Below are 17978 nucleotides of genomic sequence, written 5' to 3' on the forward strand. Positions count from 1 at the left end.
ACTGATAGGTGGTTGTTAGTGGCTTGAAATACTATAGCTTTCCTACATGAAAGTCATTTAATTGGCCGGGCGCGGTGGCTTAAGCCTGTAATCCCAGCACTTTGGGAGGCCGAGGCGGGTGGATCACGAGGTCGAGAGATCGAGACCATCCTGGCCAACATGGTGAAACCCCGTCTCTACTAAAAATACTAAAAATTAGCTGGGCATGGTGGCGCGTGCCTGTAATCCCAGCTACTCAGGAGGCTGAGGCAGGAGAATTGCCTGAACCCAGGAGGCGGAGGTTGCCGTGAGCCGAGATCGCGCCATTGCACTCCAGCCTGGGTAACAAGAGCAAACTCCATCTCAAAAAAAAAAAAAAAAAAAAGAAAGTCATTTCACTGATAGTATTTCTCTGTCATGCTGTGATGTAGGGAAACTCCATCAAGTTACATTGTTAGAATTTGTTTTAAAATTAATGGTCTATCTGTATCTTTACAGAATTAAGTATCTAAGTACTAATTGATCACACACTATTTTGTAAATTCCCAGATGATTGCATGATTTTTAGAATTAGATGTGTTACATGACTTTTTGATGTCATAGGTTAAAAATGTTTATGGCAATCACTGTATAATATATAGTACATGTCACTTATCTTGAAAAACTAATAGTTTCTAGTTAGGAATTTTACAAAATTATACTGGATTATATGTTTTGACACAGGAGCCATATTATCTGAAGAAGAGCTTGCAGCCATGTCTCCTACTGCAGCAGCTGTAGCTAAGATAGTGAAACCTGGGATGAAATTAACAGAGGTAAGAATGATATTAAATCTTGTTATTTTCCTTCAGCAAAGGTATAAAAATCTCTCTGAAATTTAATTCTCTCAAAAATTGTTTTGAAAATCATCTTATAATTAATGGATTATTCTAAGAAAGTCTTTCTGTAGTTCCTAGTTCTTTGTATCTAGCATGCAGTAAACATTTCTGTGTTGTGTAAGTGTTAAAGAATGTTTATTATGAAACTAGACAGACTACATATTTGTGGTGTTATGGTTAGATTTCAAACAGCCCTTCTACTTTCAGCTCTATAATGCTTATGTGGAAACTCAGGATCAGTTGCTTTTGGAGAAACTGGAGAACAAAAGAATTAATAAGTACCTAGATGAAATAGTGAAAGAAGTGGAAGCCAAAGCACCAATTTTGAAACGCCAGCGTGAAGAATATGAACGAGCACAGAAAGCTGTAGCAAGTTTATCTGTTAAGCTTGAACAAGCTATGAAGGTTGGTTCCATTCCTAAAATTTAGCTGTGGTAACAATACAAATGAGAAATGATTTACTAGGTATTTTTTTGTTAGGTGATTGGGTCAAAAAATCTAAATATGATTTTCAGTAAATAAATTTTGGAACTTCTCATTACATTATTAAACACTGCTAATCACAAAATGTTCTACCTTTATTTAGCAATTTTTATTTATTTCACAATTGGTATTTTAAATTGTGAAAGTATTTTAACACATTTGAAACGTTTTCCTTAGGATTCTCAACAAGAAAATAATAGCCAAATCTCCTTATACATGTCTTCAAATTAATATCTCTGTGTAATAAAACTCTCCTATTTAGTGTAATAATTCTTTATCAGACAGTTGCAAGATCCTGCCTAGAAATAATGATACTGTTTGACCATAGGTAGAGCTCCTTTTTACTACCATTTCACAGTTTGGCATTTCTTTATATACATTATTTTGTTATTGCTTCTTTGCTTATTAAAAGTGTTAGGAAATTTATAAAGATTTTTTTCTTCTTTTTAAGAGATACTGATTGAAAAAGTTTATATTCTGAATGTTTTGCTTTACGTACAACTATTAACATTACTGAGGGAAATTGTCAAGATTTCTTGAATAAGTTTTATGGAGGATATTCAGCTAAATGAATGTACTCTTCTAAACTAATAAATTGTTTAACTTTTTTTGGAGAAGAATAGAAATATATCCCTATTCGAAAATTAAATCTCTGTTGCTGTTATAATTAGAAGTCAGCTTAAATCCAGGTACCTTATTGTATTAACTGATCTTTTTCTTCTTCATCAAATGAAGTCTAGCAGTCTCACCTGATTGGAAGTGTTGGCTTTTTTACTAGCAGTGTAGTTTGCAAAGAGAGCCCTAGGGTCGATTAGCTCTTCCTTGAATTTTTCTCTGTTGAAATTGAGGGTTTTACCTGAAGCTTTTTGTTGTCTGAATAAGAAATGATGTGCTCAAATTTATACACAACTTATTGTTTAGTGGTTACTATATTATGTAGAATTTTTTTCAGTGTATATGTTGATTACTGGTAGTATTTGAATATTGTGTATTTGTAGTATTTGTGTAAATCCTAGAAGGAAGTACAAAATTTTCACTTGAATTTACATTTTAAAGGAGATTCAGCGATTGCAGGAGGACACTGATAAAGCCAACAAACATTCATCTGTACTTGAGAGAGACAATCAAAGAATGGAAATACAAATAAAAGATCTTTCACAACAGGTTAGAATTTTTTTTGTTTTCCTACTTTTTAAACCTGACTGTCCAGTAATCTTTGAGTCTGTTTGAAGGTATCTAAGACAGAACTACCAGGTATGAAATTCTAATTAATTCAGAATAGTACTCTAGCGGAGTTGTAGCCTCATTATTTCTTTTCATAGCCCCTCCCTTTTTTCAAATTTTTGATAAATTTTTAAATTGTACTTGTTGGTTGTAATAAACGAAGAAGTAATTCGAAGATAAATAAAAATATTCTCCAACTTCTACCCCTCTAACTTCTCAAGTCCCAGAGTGTAGCCTATGTTAATGGACTGTTGTGTATTTTTTTACATCCTTCTCTTTATATGTATATATATGAGCATATGTAAACATACATAAGGATTGTTTGATTTTACTGAAATAAAATTGGACTGTATGCATTACTCTACCACCTTTTTAATGTGCAAGTCAATAAATTTAATGTGTCATTCATGTCTTTTACCCTAATTTTTATATGTGTATGCATGTATGCACAACACACAAATGTAAAAATTTCACATGAAGGGCATATATATGCTTTTTGTTTAAATGTCTATTTTTCATGCTCTGCCCTATCATATAATATATACAAAAGCACACACAAAATAAGTATTTATCTCTGTGGGTTTTATTTCATCATTGTTTTACAAAAAAATGAAGCCATGTTTGGGAACTGTAATTTGGCTACCCTTTTATACATAATAACCTTCATTACATACTTAAAAGTAATTTTATTCTATTAAAATTTGATTGCTTAGATTTTAATATCTAGGGATGCTTTGTTTTTAAAGATAATTTGAGATAGTACAAGTTGAAGATTTTTTTAAGTAACATGTTAGTTAAAAAACTTTAGTTCTAAACATTTCCAGAATTAAAACTAACACTATTTTATAACATATTAAAACTTTATTTTTAGATTAGAGTGCTTCTGATGGAACTTGAAGAAGCAAGGGGTAACCATGTAATTCGTGACGAGGAAGTAAGCTCTGCTGATATAAGTAGTTCATCGGAGGTAATATCACAGCATTTAGTATCTTATAGAAATATTGAAGAGCTTCAACAACAAAATCAACGTCTTTTGGTGGCCCTTAGAGAGCTTGGGGAAACCAGAGAAAGAGAAGAACAAGAAACAACTTCATCCAAGTAAGCAGTTGAATGCCTCAGCTTGTCCGATAAACATTTATAAAAACCTCAGCTGATCTCAGTGTCTCATGCCTGTAATCCCAACATTTTGGGAAGCCTAAATGGGGGATCATTTTAGCCCAGGAGATTGAGACCAGCCTGGATGGATGACATAGTGAAACCCTGTCTCTCCAAAAAAAGTAAAAAATTAGCTGGATATGGTGGCACTTACCTGTAGTCCCAGCTACTCGGGAGGCAGGCTGAGGTGGGAGGATGACTTGAGCCCAGGAGGTTGAGGCTGCAGTGAGGCATGATCATGCACTGCACTCTTAAGTGGACGACAGAGTTAGACTCTGTTCCCTGAAAAAAAAAAAAAAAAAAAAAAAAAATCTGTATGTCCCTAACAGTGCTAGATACTTGGGATATAGTGATTTAGGGAGTAAAGAATTGAGCAACAATACCAAAACAAGAAATTTCTGCCCCAAGACCTCAGTTAATGTGTAAGACAGATATAATAAATAGATAATAAAATTGATAGGGAAGTAGACAATTTCCGTTCAATGTAATTAGTGCATCTGTAGGAACATAGAGGTAGAGGACCTGTCCTAGATTTCAGGGAGCAGACCGGCTTCATGGAGAACCTATGTAAGAATCAGAGATTTTTTTCAGAAACACGTATAATGCTAGAAGAGGAAGAGTGGCTAAGAAAGTAAGTAGACTAGAGTTTGGAGTGAGTGGAACTGATTTAATTTTTACAAACAAATTTTTCTGATTGCATTGGTAAGTAGCTGAGTCCTGTGTGGTGGGGATTTAAAAAGTAGTTCATAAAATATGTAGCAGAAGAAAAAAGGACGCGAGAGACAAAAATGGGATGCTTAATGGAAGACAAAGATGCTTCGTTAATTATAGTAGAAATTACAATCTGCTAACTCTCAGTTCAGTCCTGTGAAATAGGCTGACTTTTTCTACAGAATCAGTGAGCTTCAGCTTAAACTTGAGAGCGCCCTCACCGAACTAGAACAACTCCGCAAATCACGACAGCATCAGATGCACCTTGTTGATTCCATAGTTCGTCAGCGTGATATGTACCGTATTTTATTGTCGCAAACAACAGGAGTTGCCATTCCATTGCAAGGTAGGTTGTTGTAAATTATTTTAAGGAATGATTTGGAAATGTATATTAAGGGATTCATTTTGCAATATAAGCATTAGCCTCTCTATGATGGTGGCTTCAAAGTTGACTACCATACATGATTGCTTATAACATTCTATCAACTGTTAAACATACCATTATTTTATGTATCACTAAGAAGAAATGCTTTCTGCTGTTGAAAAACATGCATCTTAGAATCAGTGAATTACAGTATTTATTTTGGTTATGTTTTAATAACGAAAAGAAATATGTTTTAATAATCAAAACATAGATTATGTTTTAATCCATAAATACTGGATTATCTCTAATAATAATCAAAAACAATCTTAATACCTTGTTTAGTGGATTCCTTATTTAAAAACTTCTATAACCTTATTTCAACAAGTGTAGCTTGTTTATTTGGTAATAATATATTGCAAAGAAGTATTAGATTTAAACTGATTTATGAAAGCCAACAAAGCATTTTATTAGTCTTTTTACTTTCCTGAAGCTTCAGGCTTAGATGATATTTCTCTTGCATCAACTCCAAAACGTCCAAGTACATCACAGACTGTTTCCACTCCTGCTCCAGTACCTGTTATTGAATCAACAGAGGCCATAGAGGCTAAGGCTGCCCTGAAACAGGTAAAGATCACACCTTTGTCCTGGATTAGATTTTTAGAGAACACAGTGTATCATCATCTCATAATCTCCAATATTTAGTTGCAGGAAATTTTTGAGAACTACAAAAAAGAAAAAGCAGAAAATGAAAAAATTCAAAATGAGCAGCTTGAGAAACTTCAAGAGCAAGTTACAGATTTGCGATCACAAAATACCAAAATTTCTACCCAGCTAGACTTTGCTTCTAAACGGTAAGTTTCCTTTTGTTTAAAATTAATTAAGTCTGAACGTTATACTTTACAGTTCAAATCATTTACATTCAAGAGCTAATTTTCAATAGTCTTGCTTTTTTTGCAAACCGTGTTCCAGAGTGAGAACCGCTAATAGTTCCTTTTTTTGTATTGATTAATGATTCTCTGGGCAGTGCTAAGGGTTTAGCTTGTTTAGTAAGTTGAGGCTGGGCGCAGTGGTTCATGCCTGTAATCCCAACACTGGGAGGCTGAGGCAGGTGGATCATTTGAGGTCAGGAATTTGAGACCAGCCCTAACATGGTGAAACCCCGTCTCTACTAAAAATACAAAAAAATTGGCTGGGCAGTAGTGGTGCACGTCTGTAATCCCAGCTACTTGGGAGGCTGAGGCAGGAGAATCACTTGAGCCTGGAGAGCAGAAGTTTGGTGAGACGAGATCAGACCACTGCCCTCCGGTCTTGGGGAAAGAGTTGTTTGACCCTGTCTCAAAAAAATAGTAAGCTGAAGTTCATGTGGGGAATGTTGGTAGTTTTCCTTCCTGAGACTGAAGGATTTGTTTCTGTAGGACTTAATTCTTTTATAAATTAAAAGAATTAATATGAGAGACTATGAGAGAAATGGGAGCAAATTTTACTCCACCTTTTCTAGGTAGAAGAGAAGCAAGTGCTATGTAATTTTAGGAAAATTAATTTTCTTGATTATATTCAAAGAAATGATAAATATTTCATGGTTATTTGTTATTAGATTCATTGAATGCTTGTTTGTTTATCTTGTTAGGGCAACATTTATTTTTACGTAGTACATGATAAAACTGTGTCTGTTCTATAGCAGGCAGGATATATCGCAGGCTGTTACCCCTGTACATCTAATAGTTCAGCACCCCCAGTTAAAGCACTTTGATACCTCTAGACAGCCATTATCTAAGCTTTCAAGCACACAAGAAAATAAAAGATTATAGAAGAAAAAAGGATTAGCAAAAATCCGTCACTAACCCTGTATACTATCTTAATTTGCATACTGCACTGTAGTGGGTGTCTGGTGTTATCAACATTGTATTGGCATTATTTTCAATGTAATTGGTTTTTTAAAAATAAGGTTAAAAAGTTGCTTAGCATGAAACACTTCACTTATTTAGAACTTGAACCACTGAATTTGTAATTGAGAAAAAGGAGTGAAGGTTTTGTCTTATTACACAAGCCACTTTTTCATAAATCATAAAATTAGCCCCTTTCCTGTTTAGGAAAAAAAAGTGCAGCTTCCTGCTAGCGTTCATTTAATTTTATGTAGACATGCTGTTTGTAGTTGAGGCAAATGTGACTGATTTTCAGTGTGAAAATAAAATATAAAAACTGTTTTTGGAGTTGTTTCTAAACAACTTAATGTAACAGAAATGGGTATGATGTTACATTAGGATTAGAGACAGCATTCTCAGGACAGTAGGGGAAATGGGTTAAGCTGTTGTGAAATTTCTTAAAGGAATTAAGCTAGGATATAATTTCAGTTGCTTATAGAATTTTTTTTATACAAGTTATGAAATGTTGCAAGATAATGTTGAAGGATATCGTCGAGAAATAACATCTCTTCATGAGAGAAATCAGAAGCTCACTGCAACCACTCAAAAGCAAGAACAGATTATCAATACAATGACTCAGGATTTGAGAGGAGCAAATGAGAAGCTAGCTGTCGCAGAAGTGAGTCCAATATCCCTTATCTGACTTCTATTATGAATTGCATTTGACATTTCCTTTGTTTATACTTTGAATTTTACTCACTGATACGACTTAAGTATTTAAGAAATTTATAGATCAAACCAAGTAATTAATACATAGTTTGCAAATAGCCAGTGTGTGTTAGTGGGGTGATTGTTTCTATTAAGATAGAAGAGGGAAAGGTATTTGTTTTTCTGCTGGACTAAGATTTACTCGCAAGTCTTTCATTTCAAAATAAATTTGTAGGTTAATGTTTGAATGATTATAACAGAGACAAATGAGTGTGTTTTATTCATTCTTGCTCATCTGTAATAAAAGGCATATAAAATTACATTGCATTGAATTTATATTTCTGAATTTTAACTTGAATATAGATGTCCCTTTGAAATTAACCATACTTCCAACTGAATAGTAGTGTGATGATAAATTTTTTATACAGGTTTTTAAAATTCATTTATCTCTTCTGTCTTTGATCATTACTTATAAGCTAAGTATAGTTGTCCGCCATTTTACCTGTGTATAACAAACTCAAGAGCTAGTATATAATTTGCCTATGTTGGGACAGTCATGAGAGATGGGTTGTTCAGGACTTGAACCCATGTCATATAATTCTCTTATTGGCTGTATTTTTTATTTTTATCTTGCTCCAACTCCATTGTGAGGAGTGGGCAGCAGCACTATTTCAAACTTGTAGAGTGAATTTTATGGTTGATAATTTATATGAATCACGTGTATAAATAAGTACTTTGAGAATACTGGTTTTCAAAACAGTCTCCCTGGTCCCCTTGAGGTTCAAAGAGTATACTCTTGGGGTTGAGGGAGGGAGAAACTTGAAATAGATAAGTCATCATTTTCAAAGTGGTACTTAGAAACCAGTTTGGATTCCAAAACTCACATAATTTAGTAGTACTCAGGTATGACTATAGCAGTTATGCAATTCTGCTTTTTTATTCATGTGTATTAAATTTTTCTTGCTGTTATTTAAAGTCTGGATTGTTAGAGCAAGGAATCATAAGTATTTGTAGTAATTGAAGGGTTTTTTTAATTGATTATTCCCAGTAATTTTTGCTTCGTAGTTTAGCACATGAAACTAGGTTTCTTGTTTCCTTATACAATGAGGAGGTATAGTCTCTTAAGTAGCATGAAATAAATGTAGTGATGTATGAATCATTTTAATTTTATAATCTTAATATATTTGACACCATGATTTTCAGCATTTTTTATTTCACTTGTACTTAATGTTAAGGTAAGAGCAGAAAATTTGAAGAAGGAAAAAGAAATGCTTAAATTGTCCGAAGTTCGTCTTTCCCAGCAGAGAGAGTCTTTGTTAGCTGAACAAAGGGGACAAAGTTTGCTGCTGACTAATCTGCAAACAATTCAGGTAACCAAATAAAAAGCATACGTAGAAAAAATTTATAAAAGTTAAATTTAGCCGGCCGGGTGCGGTGGCTCAAGCCTTTGGGAGGCCGAGGCGGGTGGATCACAAGGTCAAGAGATCGAGACCATCCTGGTCAACATGGTGAAACCCCGTCTCTACTAAAAATACAAAAAATTAGCTGGGCATGGTGGCATGTGCCTGTAATCCCAGCTACTCAGGAGGCTGAGGCAGGAGAATTGCCTGAACCCAGGAGGCGGAGGTTGCGGTGAGCCGAGATCGCGCCATTGCACTCCAGCCTGGGTAACGAGCGAAACTCGGTTTCAAAAAGAAAAAAAAAAAGTTAAATTTAGATAATTTTATTTTTGTATCCTCTCATCTACCTTAATTAGAAAATTTGTCCATCACTTTTGTCATCCATTATGATCATAGAATTTTGGAGTTTATTAAGACATTTCAACATTTTAAATAAAACATTTTAAGAGAATTGATTGAAACCATACATTGATACGTTTGGTCCTCAGGCTGTATTTACAGTGTCCTGTGCAGTTTTACCGTTTATAAGATTAATTCTTTGGTTTATAATTTCTTTAAAATTTTGGGAAAATCTTGATGATTATAATATGTTCCATCTCTTTTCTGTATAATAGATATTTTAATATGAAAAAAACACCAGAATACTTTCTTGGTAAATACTCTAGATTTTAATTTCTTCATGTAGAAATGGTTTGTAATACAGTAATTCTCTCTTGCCCTCAATTTTTATTTTTTTGTATTGCCTTTTTCTTAAACATAATCAAAAATCTTTTATTTTAGGGAATACTGGAGCGATCTGAAACAGAAACCAAGCAAAGGCTTAGTAGCCAGATAGAAAAATTGGAACATGAGATCTCTCATCTAAAGAAGAAGTTGGAAAATGAGGTGGAACAAAGGCATACACTTACAAGAAATCTGGATGTGAGTCTATCAGGGTTCTGAATTTCTGTAGTGTGTTTATATTCTGTAATTAATCTGGTGTGTGAACAGTCTGTCATCCAAGATGAAGCATGATTTTGAAAAACTTTCTTACTTTTTCTTGTCTCACTCTATACCCAGTCATTTTTTCACTGGATGCCATGTATTGTGAGTTTTACCGTGTTGGGTGCTGAATATTTTTGTATTCCTTTAAATCTTTTTGAGCTTTATTCTGAGATGTAGCAAAGTTAATTTAATATGGTTTTGATTCTTTTTGACTTTTGCCTTTTATGATGTATTAGGTGGACCCAGAGCAGTGTGCTTTCTAGGACTGGTTATTACCCACTACTGAGGCAAGACTTTCTTGAGTACTGGTCCCAGTGACCAATGCAATTATGGGCTTTTTTAGTCTGGCTGCTGGGAACAAACATTATTCTTGATTTTCTTTGAGTGCTAGGTATTCTTTATTCTGATGAGCTCCTTACATACATGCAGTGATCACTACTCAGGTGAATATTTAAGGAGGACCCTCTGTAGAACTCCAGGGTAATGTGTGTGCAACTCTCCTCTCTTATATTCTGTCTTACAGGTTTGAGCTGCTTTAGTCTCCCTGGACTCTCAGAGCCATGTTCTTATTCACAGAGTCTCCTGGCCTCTGCCTCATTTTCCCTGCCTTGTGTCATAGCCCGGAAACTTTTAAAACAGTAAACCAGGGCAATCTAAGGTCACCTCTTGTTTTCCATCTCAGGGATCTCATTTGTTTCATGAGTTTTGTCTGTTTTTTTTTTTTTTTTTTTGGCTGTTTCAGGTGTGAAGTTGTAAATCTGTTTTCTGTTACTCTCTCGGCCAAGTTGCAAGGGTCCATAAAAAGATATTTAGGAACTCAAGAGAGTGTTACAAAGGTTAATGTATTTTGTAGGTTCAGCTTTTAGATACAAAGAGACAACTGGATGCAGAGACAAATCTTCATGTTAACACAAAAGAACTATTAAAAAATGCTCAAAAGGAAATTGCTACATTGAAACAGCACCTCAGTAATATGGAAGTCCAGCTTGCTTCTCAGTCTTCACAGAGAACTGGTAAAGGTAAGTAAATAAGTAAACCAATATAATTGGAAATAAATAAGTTGTTCTTTAGGTTTATAATATATCCAGTAAGTAAATAGCTTTATTGTTTGTGAATGCTAATAAAATGAAAACAAACAAAAAACAACCCTTTATATAGTGGTGCTCAGTTTTGGGCTTAAACTAATAAATTTACAGTCTTAAAAGATTCAAAATAATTCTGCTTGGCATTGATCATGCTATGCACCCAGTTTTCTATTTCTTGACACTATTTATTGATACTTTAAAAACTGTTCTTTCTAAAGAGGGTTATTTGATTTTTTAACCCAGCCCCCTTTGAAACGAGGTTACTCACCAAAAAGGATAAGGTTCTCTTAAAGAAATAGTTGATTTGTAGTCTCCTGTAAAGCAGTATTCACAATTTTTGCTTATTGGTAGCCTCAGGTCAAAGATTTGTTTCATTAGATATTATTTCTCTTTTCAAATACGCCATTTGAAATTCAAAGCCTTTGTGTCTTGATAATCTTTTTATATGGTTTTATTTCTAAATAGAGGGGAAATAGACTCTAATTTACACAGTTTTTTCAAGGTATTGGGCAAAAGCAGTACACATTCAGTAGAAACTACTTCAGTACGGTATTTGTTTAGTAAATTACATGAGATATTCAACACTTCATTATAAAATAGGTTTTGTGTTAGATGATTTTGCTGAAGTATAGGCTAATGTCAGTGTTCTGAGCACATTTAAGGTAGTCTAGGCTAAGCTATAAGCTAAGCTATGGTGTTCAGTGAGTTAGGAGTATTAAATGCATTTTCAACTCATGATAGTTTAAAATTATGATGAGTTTATCAGGATGTAACCTCATTGTGAATAGAGAAGTATCTCTCTATATGTGTGCCTATATACAGACACATAAATATCTGATCCACATAAATAATAGGTATATAATTATCTAGTAGTGCTTTCTTGTTAGTATCATGTGGTCAAACATTCTTTCCAACTTGTAGTTTTCTGCCTATTTTATGTACTTCAGATAAAAATTGGACCAAATTTTAGATTTAAGGTTTAGTGTTTTAGTGTATATAATGTTTAATAAATTAAGAATTCTGTCATTTCTTTATATAGCTATCCCAGTTTAATGGAAATATTTGGTTCTCTTTTGAATATTCTTAATTTTTGTAACAGCAGATTTCAAATAATAATTGAATTTTTTGTTTTTTGAGAAGTAACATAACAAAGTGTTGGTTTCTATTTTGGTATTCGGCATGGATTGAAATATACTTTCTAAGGCCGGGCGCGGTGGCTCAAGCCTGTAATCCCAGCACTTTGGGAGGCCGAGGCGGGTGGATCACGAGGTCGAAAGATCGAGACCATCCTGGTCAACATGGTGAAACCCCGTCTCTACTAAAAATACAAAAAAACTAGCTGGGCGTGGTGGCGCATGCCTGTAATCCCAGCTACTTAGGAGGCTGAGGCAGAAGAATTGCCTGAGCCCAGGAGGCGGAGGTTGCGGTGAGCCAAGATCATGCCATTGCACTCCAGCCTGGGTAACAAGAGCGAAACTCCGTCTCAAAAAAAAAAAAAAAAAAGAAATATACTTTCTAAATAGTTAAATATATCTGTATTTGAAGCTTAATGCTAATTTCATAAACTCTTTATAATAGTCATCTGAAATACTATTAAAAATGTTAATTTTAACAGAGTTGTCATATCTTTTAGGTCAGCCTAACAACAAAGAAGATGTGGATGATCTTGTGAGTCAACTGAGACAGGCAGAAGAGCAGGTGAATGACTTAAAAGAGAGACTCAAAACAAGTACTAGCAATGTGGAACAATATCGAGCAATGGTTACTAGTTTAGAAGAATCGCTGAACAAGGAAAAACAGGTGTGTATAAATCTGAATTCACGATTCAGTCTGAACACATTTGTTAACTATTTTTATTAATTAGAGGACTACTTTGTAAGGCACTGGTATGAATTAGACCGCCGCCATTGCTTTTAATCTCATGAAAATACTTGAGTCTGATAAGCCAGATAAAACAAAAACACAAAAAATTCATGAAGCAAGGAAGTTATACTTGAAAGGTGCATATCAAATGTTGAGGAGAGAAAGGTAGGAAATGTTATTTGTCTTCTGGGTGTGCGTGGCTTCACAAGACAGATACCATTTGTGCAGATAGAGCCTTGAATGAAGGTATATGCATAGGCAAATATAGTAGAAAGGTATTTTTATGTACTAGGAACTCTCAGCCATGGTAGCAAGGCTTCAAAAGATGACAACTTGTAAAGTGAGTAGTGAGGAGATACAGTTACAAATGTAGTTGAGAACAAAATGTGAAAGATTTTGAATATCATGTTAAATTATATTCTGTAGGTTTATTAAGAGCTACTGATTTTTTTTTTAACATGTCACAATTAGATTTTTTTTTTTTTTTTTTTTTTGGTTAGAAAATTAATGTGGTGGTCGGGCACAGTGGCTCACACCTGTAATCCCAGAACTTTGGGAGGCTGAGGCAAGTGGATCATGAGGTCAGGAGATTGAGACCATCCTGGCCAACATGGTGAAACCCTGTGTCTACTAAAAATATAAAAATTAGCTGGGCGTGGTGGCACACGCCTGTAATCGCAGCTACTCGGGAGGCTAAGACAGGAGGATTGATTGAAGCTGGAAGGCAGAGGTTGCAGTGAGCTGAGATTGTGTCACTATCCAACCTGGTGACAGAGCAAGACTCCATCTCAAAAAAAAAAAAATTAATATGTTAGATTGGAAGATAGAGTTCATTTAGAAGACTGTAGCAGTAGTCTAGGGCTGCAATTTTTAAAGATCCTTTTGTGGTTCACGTCACTGTAAGAAATTGAAATATGTGAGGAAAATACCTTTCAGTTGTAGAATAGTTGGATTTGGCAAGTAGATGTGATGATTAAGGGAGAAATGAGAGATTGGAAATTTCATTTCATAAGAGAAAAATGGCCAGTAGCCAATTTCAGCTACGGTAAATACTTGCAGATTTACATGGTGTTTTAGCCCATTGTTAAATCTTCTAATCACCTTTGGTGAATTCTTTTTCTAATATAAAGCAAGCGTTAATTTTATTACTTTGCAAATTCGTTTTGATTTGGAGAAAATAATTGTATGCTTTTAAATGTATATAATTTTCAATCTTACTGTTTGTAACATGGTGAAGGTAACAGAAGAAGTACGTAAGAATATTGAAGTTCGTTTGAAAGAGTCAGCTGAGTTTCAGACACAGTTGGAAAAGAAGTTGATGGAAGTAGAGAAGGAGAAACAAGAACTTCAGGATGATAAGAGAAGAGCCATAGAGAGCATGGAACAACAGGTAAATAGGTTATTAACCATATTAAGGTTGTTTGGTAAGGATTTGGATTATTTTAACTAGGTTGTTAGTTGCCATTTAGTTCATCTCAACAGAAATTTATTGAACACATAGGCGAAATTAGTTTTATGTTTTACTCGTTTCTGTACATCTATATACATTTCTCTTTGAAACTTGTAGACTACAGAAATGGGTATCAGTGGTTCTTTTGTTGTTTGTTTGTTTGTTTGTTTTTCTAGTGTCACAGGAAAGATCAGTGGTTCTTTTTAAAAGCCCCTACCTGAGACTTGACTTTTGCAAACATTAGTTAGGGAATGGGTATAAAGTGGCAAAACTAATTATGTCAGGGTGTATTTTAAATTTAGCAGCAGTTTTTGGGCTAATTGGATCTTTAAAAATGAGACTTCAATATATTAACATAATACAGTATTTTCTTAAGTTTGAATTAACTTTGTTTTTAATCTTGTTCTTTCTACGTAGTTATCTGAATTGAAGAAAACACTTTCTAGTGTTCAGAATGAAGTACAAGAAGCCCTTCAGAGAGCAAGCACAGCTTTGAGTAATGAGCAGCAAGCCAGACGTGACTGTCAGGAACAAGTAAGTTGTGCTCTTACAGCCAGTTATTGAGAAATGAGCTTTGATCCTAGAGAATGATTCTTGAAGTATATTTATGCACTGTGAGAACTGGTGGACCTTACAAAAGCTCCAGATTATTTCCAGTTTTGTGGAACTTAGGCAAGACAAACTGAAAAGTATTGATGAAGGCTAAAAATAAATAGTGCAGTGTTCATTAACAAAGCAATCTTGGCTAGTGGAAAAAAATAAAAATAGGAGTAGGAAACTAAAATTTATACTTGCTCTCATTTGGGAAAATTATTTTACTATTATCCTTCACTAGATCTGGTTATAAAATTATAGATACAATTGAGTAACAACAACCTTTTCTTAATAAAACAAGAATCTCTTGATAACATTTTTAATGCATTACTGAGTGCACAGATATCTATATACTGCCTTTTATAAAATGTTAAACATTTTGAGTATGTACATGCACACACATGTTGAAGGTTTTTATAATTTTTTATGAACAAGAAATGATAAAACAATTCAGGAGTGGGAGTTACTAAAATGGTAGGATGGGATAGGAGTACATGTGAGGATATTGGTAATATTCTTATTTTAAGTTGGGTGGTATGTTAGTAGCTATTCATTTGGTTACTGTTCTTTATTGCTTATATATGCGTAATGTGTATATCCATATTTTAAAGTGTAATACAGGGAAGAAATGCTTCAAAGTAAATTTCATGGAAATCAATTGATCTATAATATAGTATTTACATAGCTGAGTTATATGTAGCTTCTTATATCAGAAAGTTTGTCCAAATTGCAAGTCTTCTAAGTTTCACTTCTGACAGTTTTATAATATTTCATTAAGTAGCTAAAGCATTAACTTTTAATTATGTTCTATATTTAAACTGTCTTATTATTTAAAAAGTCCAGTGTGTATCTTTTCCAAAAGTACTAACTAGCTTTATGGATTTTTAATCTTTGGTATCAATTGGGGAATAATTTCTTACAGGCTAAAATAGCTGTGGAAGCTCAGAATAAGTATGAGAGAGAATTGATGCTGCATGCTGCTGATGTTGAAGCTCTACAAGCTGCGAAGGAACAAGTTTCAAAAATGGCCTCAGTCCGTCAGCATTTGGAAGAAACAACCCAGAAAGCAGAATCACAGTTACTGGAGTGCAAAGCATCTTGGGAGGAAAGAGAGAGAATGTTAAAGGTATTACTATAAATCTGAATAGAATATTCCAGAGAATTGAAAGAAAGTTTGTTCTATTTTTTAAATTTTTTTTATTTTTTGAGATGGAGCCTAGCTCTGTTACCCAGGCTGGAGTGCAGTGGCACGACATTGGTTCAGTGCTATCTCTGCCTACCGAGTTCAGGCAATTCTCCTGCCTCAGCCTCCCAAGTAGCTAGGATTATAGGCATGAGCCACTGTTCCTGGCTGAGTTGTTTTTTACAATGTGCATTGGAAAATCGGCTACTCTGATAGACTCTCTTGGCTTACAGGATGAGGTTTCCAAATGTGTATGTCGCTGTGAAGATCTGGAGAAACAAAACAGATTACTTCATGATCAGATTGAAAAATTAAGTGACAAGGTCGTTGCCTCTGTGAAGGAAGGTATGCAAGGTCCACTGAATGTATCTCTCAGTGAAGAAGGAAAATCTCAAGAACAAATTTTGGAAATTCTCAGGTAAATCATATTCTAACTGCTTTATTTCTGTGGTATAACAACTGTGAAATCAAACTACAAATGCATACATTAGAGAAAATGATTATACACAGTTTTGATATAAAGCTCATTCTTGGGCCGGGTGCGGTGGCTCAAGCCTGTAATCCCAGCACTTTGGGAGGCCGAGGCGGGTGGATCACGAGGTCAATAGATCGAGACCATCCTGGTCAACATGGTGAAACCCCGTCTCTACTAAAAATACTAAAAATTAGCTGGGCATGGTGGTGCGTACCTGTAATCCCAGCTACTCAGGAGGCTGAGGCAAGAGAATTGTCTGAACCCAGGAGGCAGAGGTTGTGGTGAGCCGAGATCGCGCCATTGCACTCCAGCCTGGGTAACAAGAGCGAAACTCCGTCTCAAAAAAAAAAAAAGCTCATTCTTTTATTTGTCAAAAAACTCATAATTTTTAACATTTAGACATATTAAATAAATGACTATAGTTGAATCTGATAAATTGAAAACTAGAGCAGTTTTCTCTTGAAAAAGAAAATCAGATCATTTTAGAGATAAACATTCTAAAGCCATTGTCTGAAATAAAAAATAGAAATGCATCTCCCGTTATTACTTACTATTAATGAAAACATTTGCAATAGTTATTAAAGTAGGTGCCTTTTATCATCTTACTAAATTATCCAAGTTTTGAAATGTTGGCTTTTTAAAATTCACTTACAATTTTAATATCATTTTTGTAGATTCATACGGCGAGAAAAAGAAATTGCTGAAACTAGGTTTGAGGTAGCTCAGGTTGAGAGTCTGCGTTATCGACAAAGGGTTGAACTTTTAGAACGAGAGCTGCAGGAACTGCAAGACAGTCTAAATGCTGAAAGGGAAAAAGTCCAGGTCGGTATACTAAGCTTTAAGAAAACACTTGTTAAATAAAAGAGAAGCATTCATTTATATCTCTACCATTTAACATAATGTAAAATTTAACTTGAAGTATGCATTCTTCTGAACTTACAAATTTATTAAACATTTGCTAAATACTAAAATTAAATATAGTGCTTAAAAGTAAAGGCTTAGTTACTTCATCTGTAATATTTGGATAATAATGAGGATTAATCGAATTTGTGTACATGAAGCGTTTACAAGCATGTAATGGTATGTAGTGAGTGCTTAATAAATTCCAGCTATCTTAACTTATTATAGTTGTCATGGTTTATACATGTAGATGGCCATTCTAGGATAAAGTGATTTAAACTGCTACAGAGTATCTTTCTCAGCCAAGGAGCAAGACGTAGTAAAAACTGACAACCAAAAGAAAAGGTGTGATAGTGAAATGGATGGTAATTAACAAACTTGACTCCTTACCCCACACTACAACCCAAAGCTTATTGTTCAGTTACTTCATTCTTAGGAACTACAGTAGTATGCACCTGCATCTAGAAGGAAGCAAATTAAGATCTTGAAACATTTACTTTCTTTTAACTGATAAGTAGTCAAAATGACTGTTAAAGAAGAAACCAGCCGGGCGCGGTGGCTCAAGCCTGTAATCCCAGCACTTTGGGAGGCTGAGGCGGGTGGATCACGAGGATGAGAGATCGAGACCATCCTGGTCAACATGGTGAAACCCCGTCTCTACTAAAAATACAAAAAATTAG

General features: G+C 34.5%; 1 protein-coding gene across 2 annotated transcripts in view; it reads left to right on the forward strand.

Moving 5' to 3' along the window:
* The window catches only part of TPR (translocated promoter region, nuclear basket protein), a 60617-nt gene that overhangs the window by 12767 nt on the left and 29872 nt on the right, over positions 1-17978 (forward strand). For both annotated transcript variants that reach the window (XM_003925280.4, XM_039459811.2), the window contains exons 11-27: positions 703-794; positions 1065-1262; positions 2397-2504; positions 3436-3662; positions 4613-4776; positions 5285-5418; positions 5497-5645; positions 7173-7335; positions 8600-8734; positions 9545-9685; positions 10602-10767; positions 12467-12633; positions 13934-14086; positions 14564-14680; positions 15663-15866; positions 16157-16341; positions 17073-17220. In XM_003925280.4, the coding sequence (XP_003925329.4) occupies positions 703-794; positions 1065-1262; positions 2397-2504; positions 3436-3662; positions 4613-4776; positions 5285-5418; positions 5497-5645; positions 7173-7335; positions 8600-8734; positions 9545-9685; positions 10602-10767; positions 12467-12633; positions 13934-14086; positions 14564-14680; positions 15663-15866; positions 16157-16341; positions 17073-17220 (2651 nt within the window). The remainder of the gene's footprint in view (positions 1-702; positions 795-1064; positions 1263-2396; positions 2505-3435; positions 3663-4612; positions 4777-5284; positions 5419-5496; positions 5646-7172; positions 7336-8599; positions 8735-9544; positions 9686-10601; positions 10768-12466; positions 12634-13933; positions 14087-14563; positions 14681-15662; positions 15867-16156; positions 16342-17072; positions 17221-17978) is intronic.

This window comes from Saimiri boliviensis, chromosome 19 (assembly GCF_048565385.1).
Source record: "Saimiri boliviensis isolate mSaiBol1 chromosome 19, mSaiBol1.pri, whole genome shotgun sequence".
In the NCBI taxonomy this organism is placed as follows: Eukaryota; Metazoa; Chordata; class Mammalia; order Primates; family Cebidae; genus Saimiri; species Saimiri boliviensis.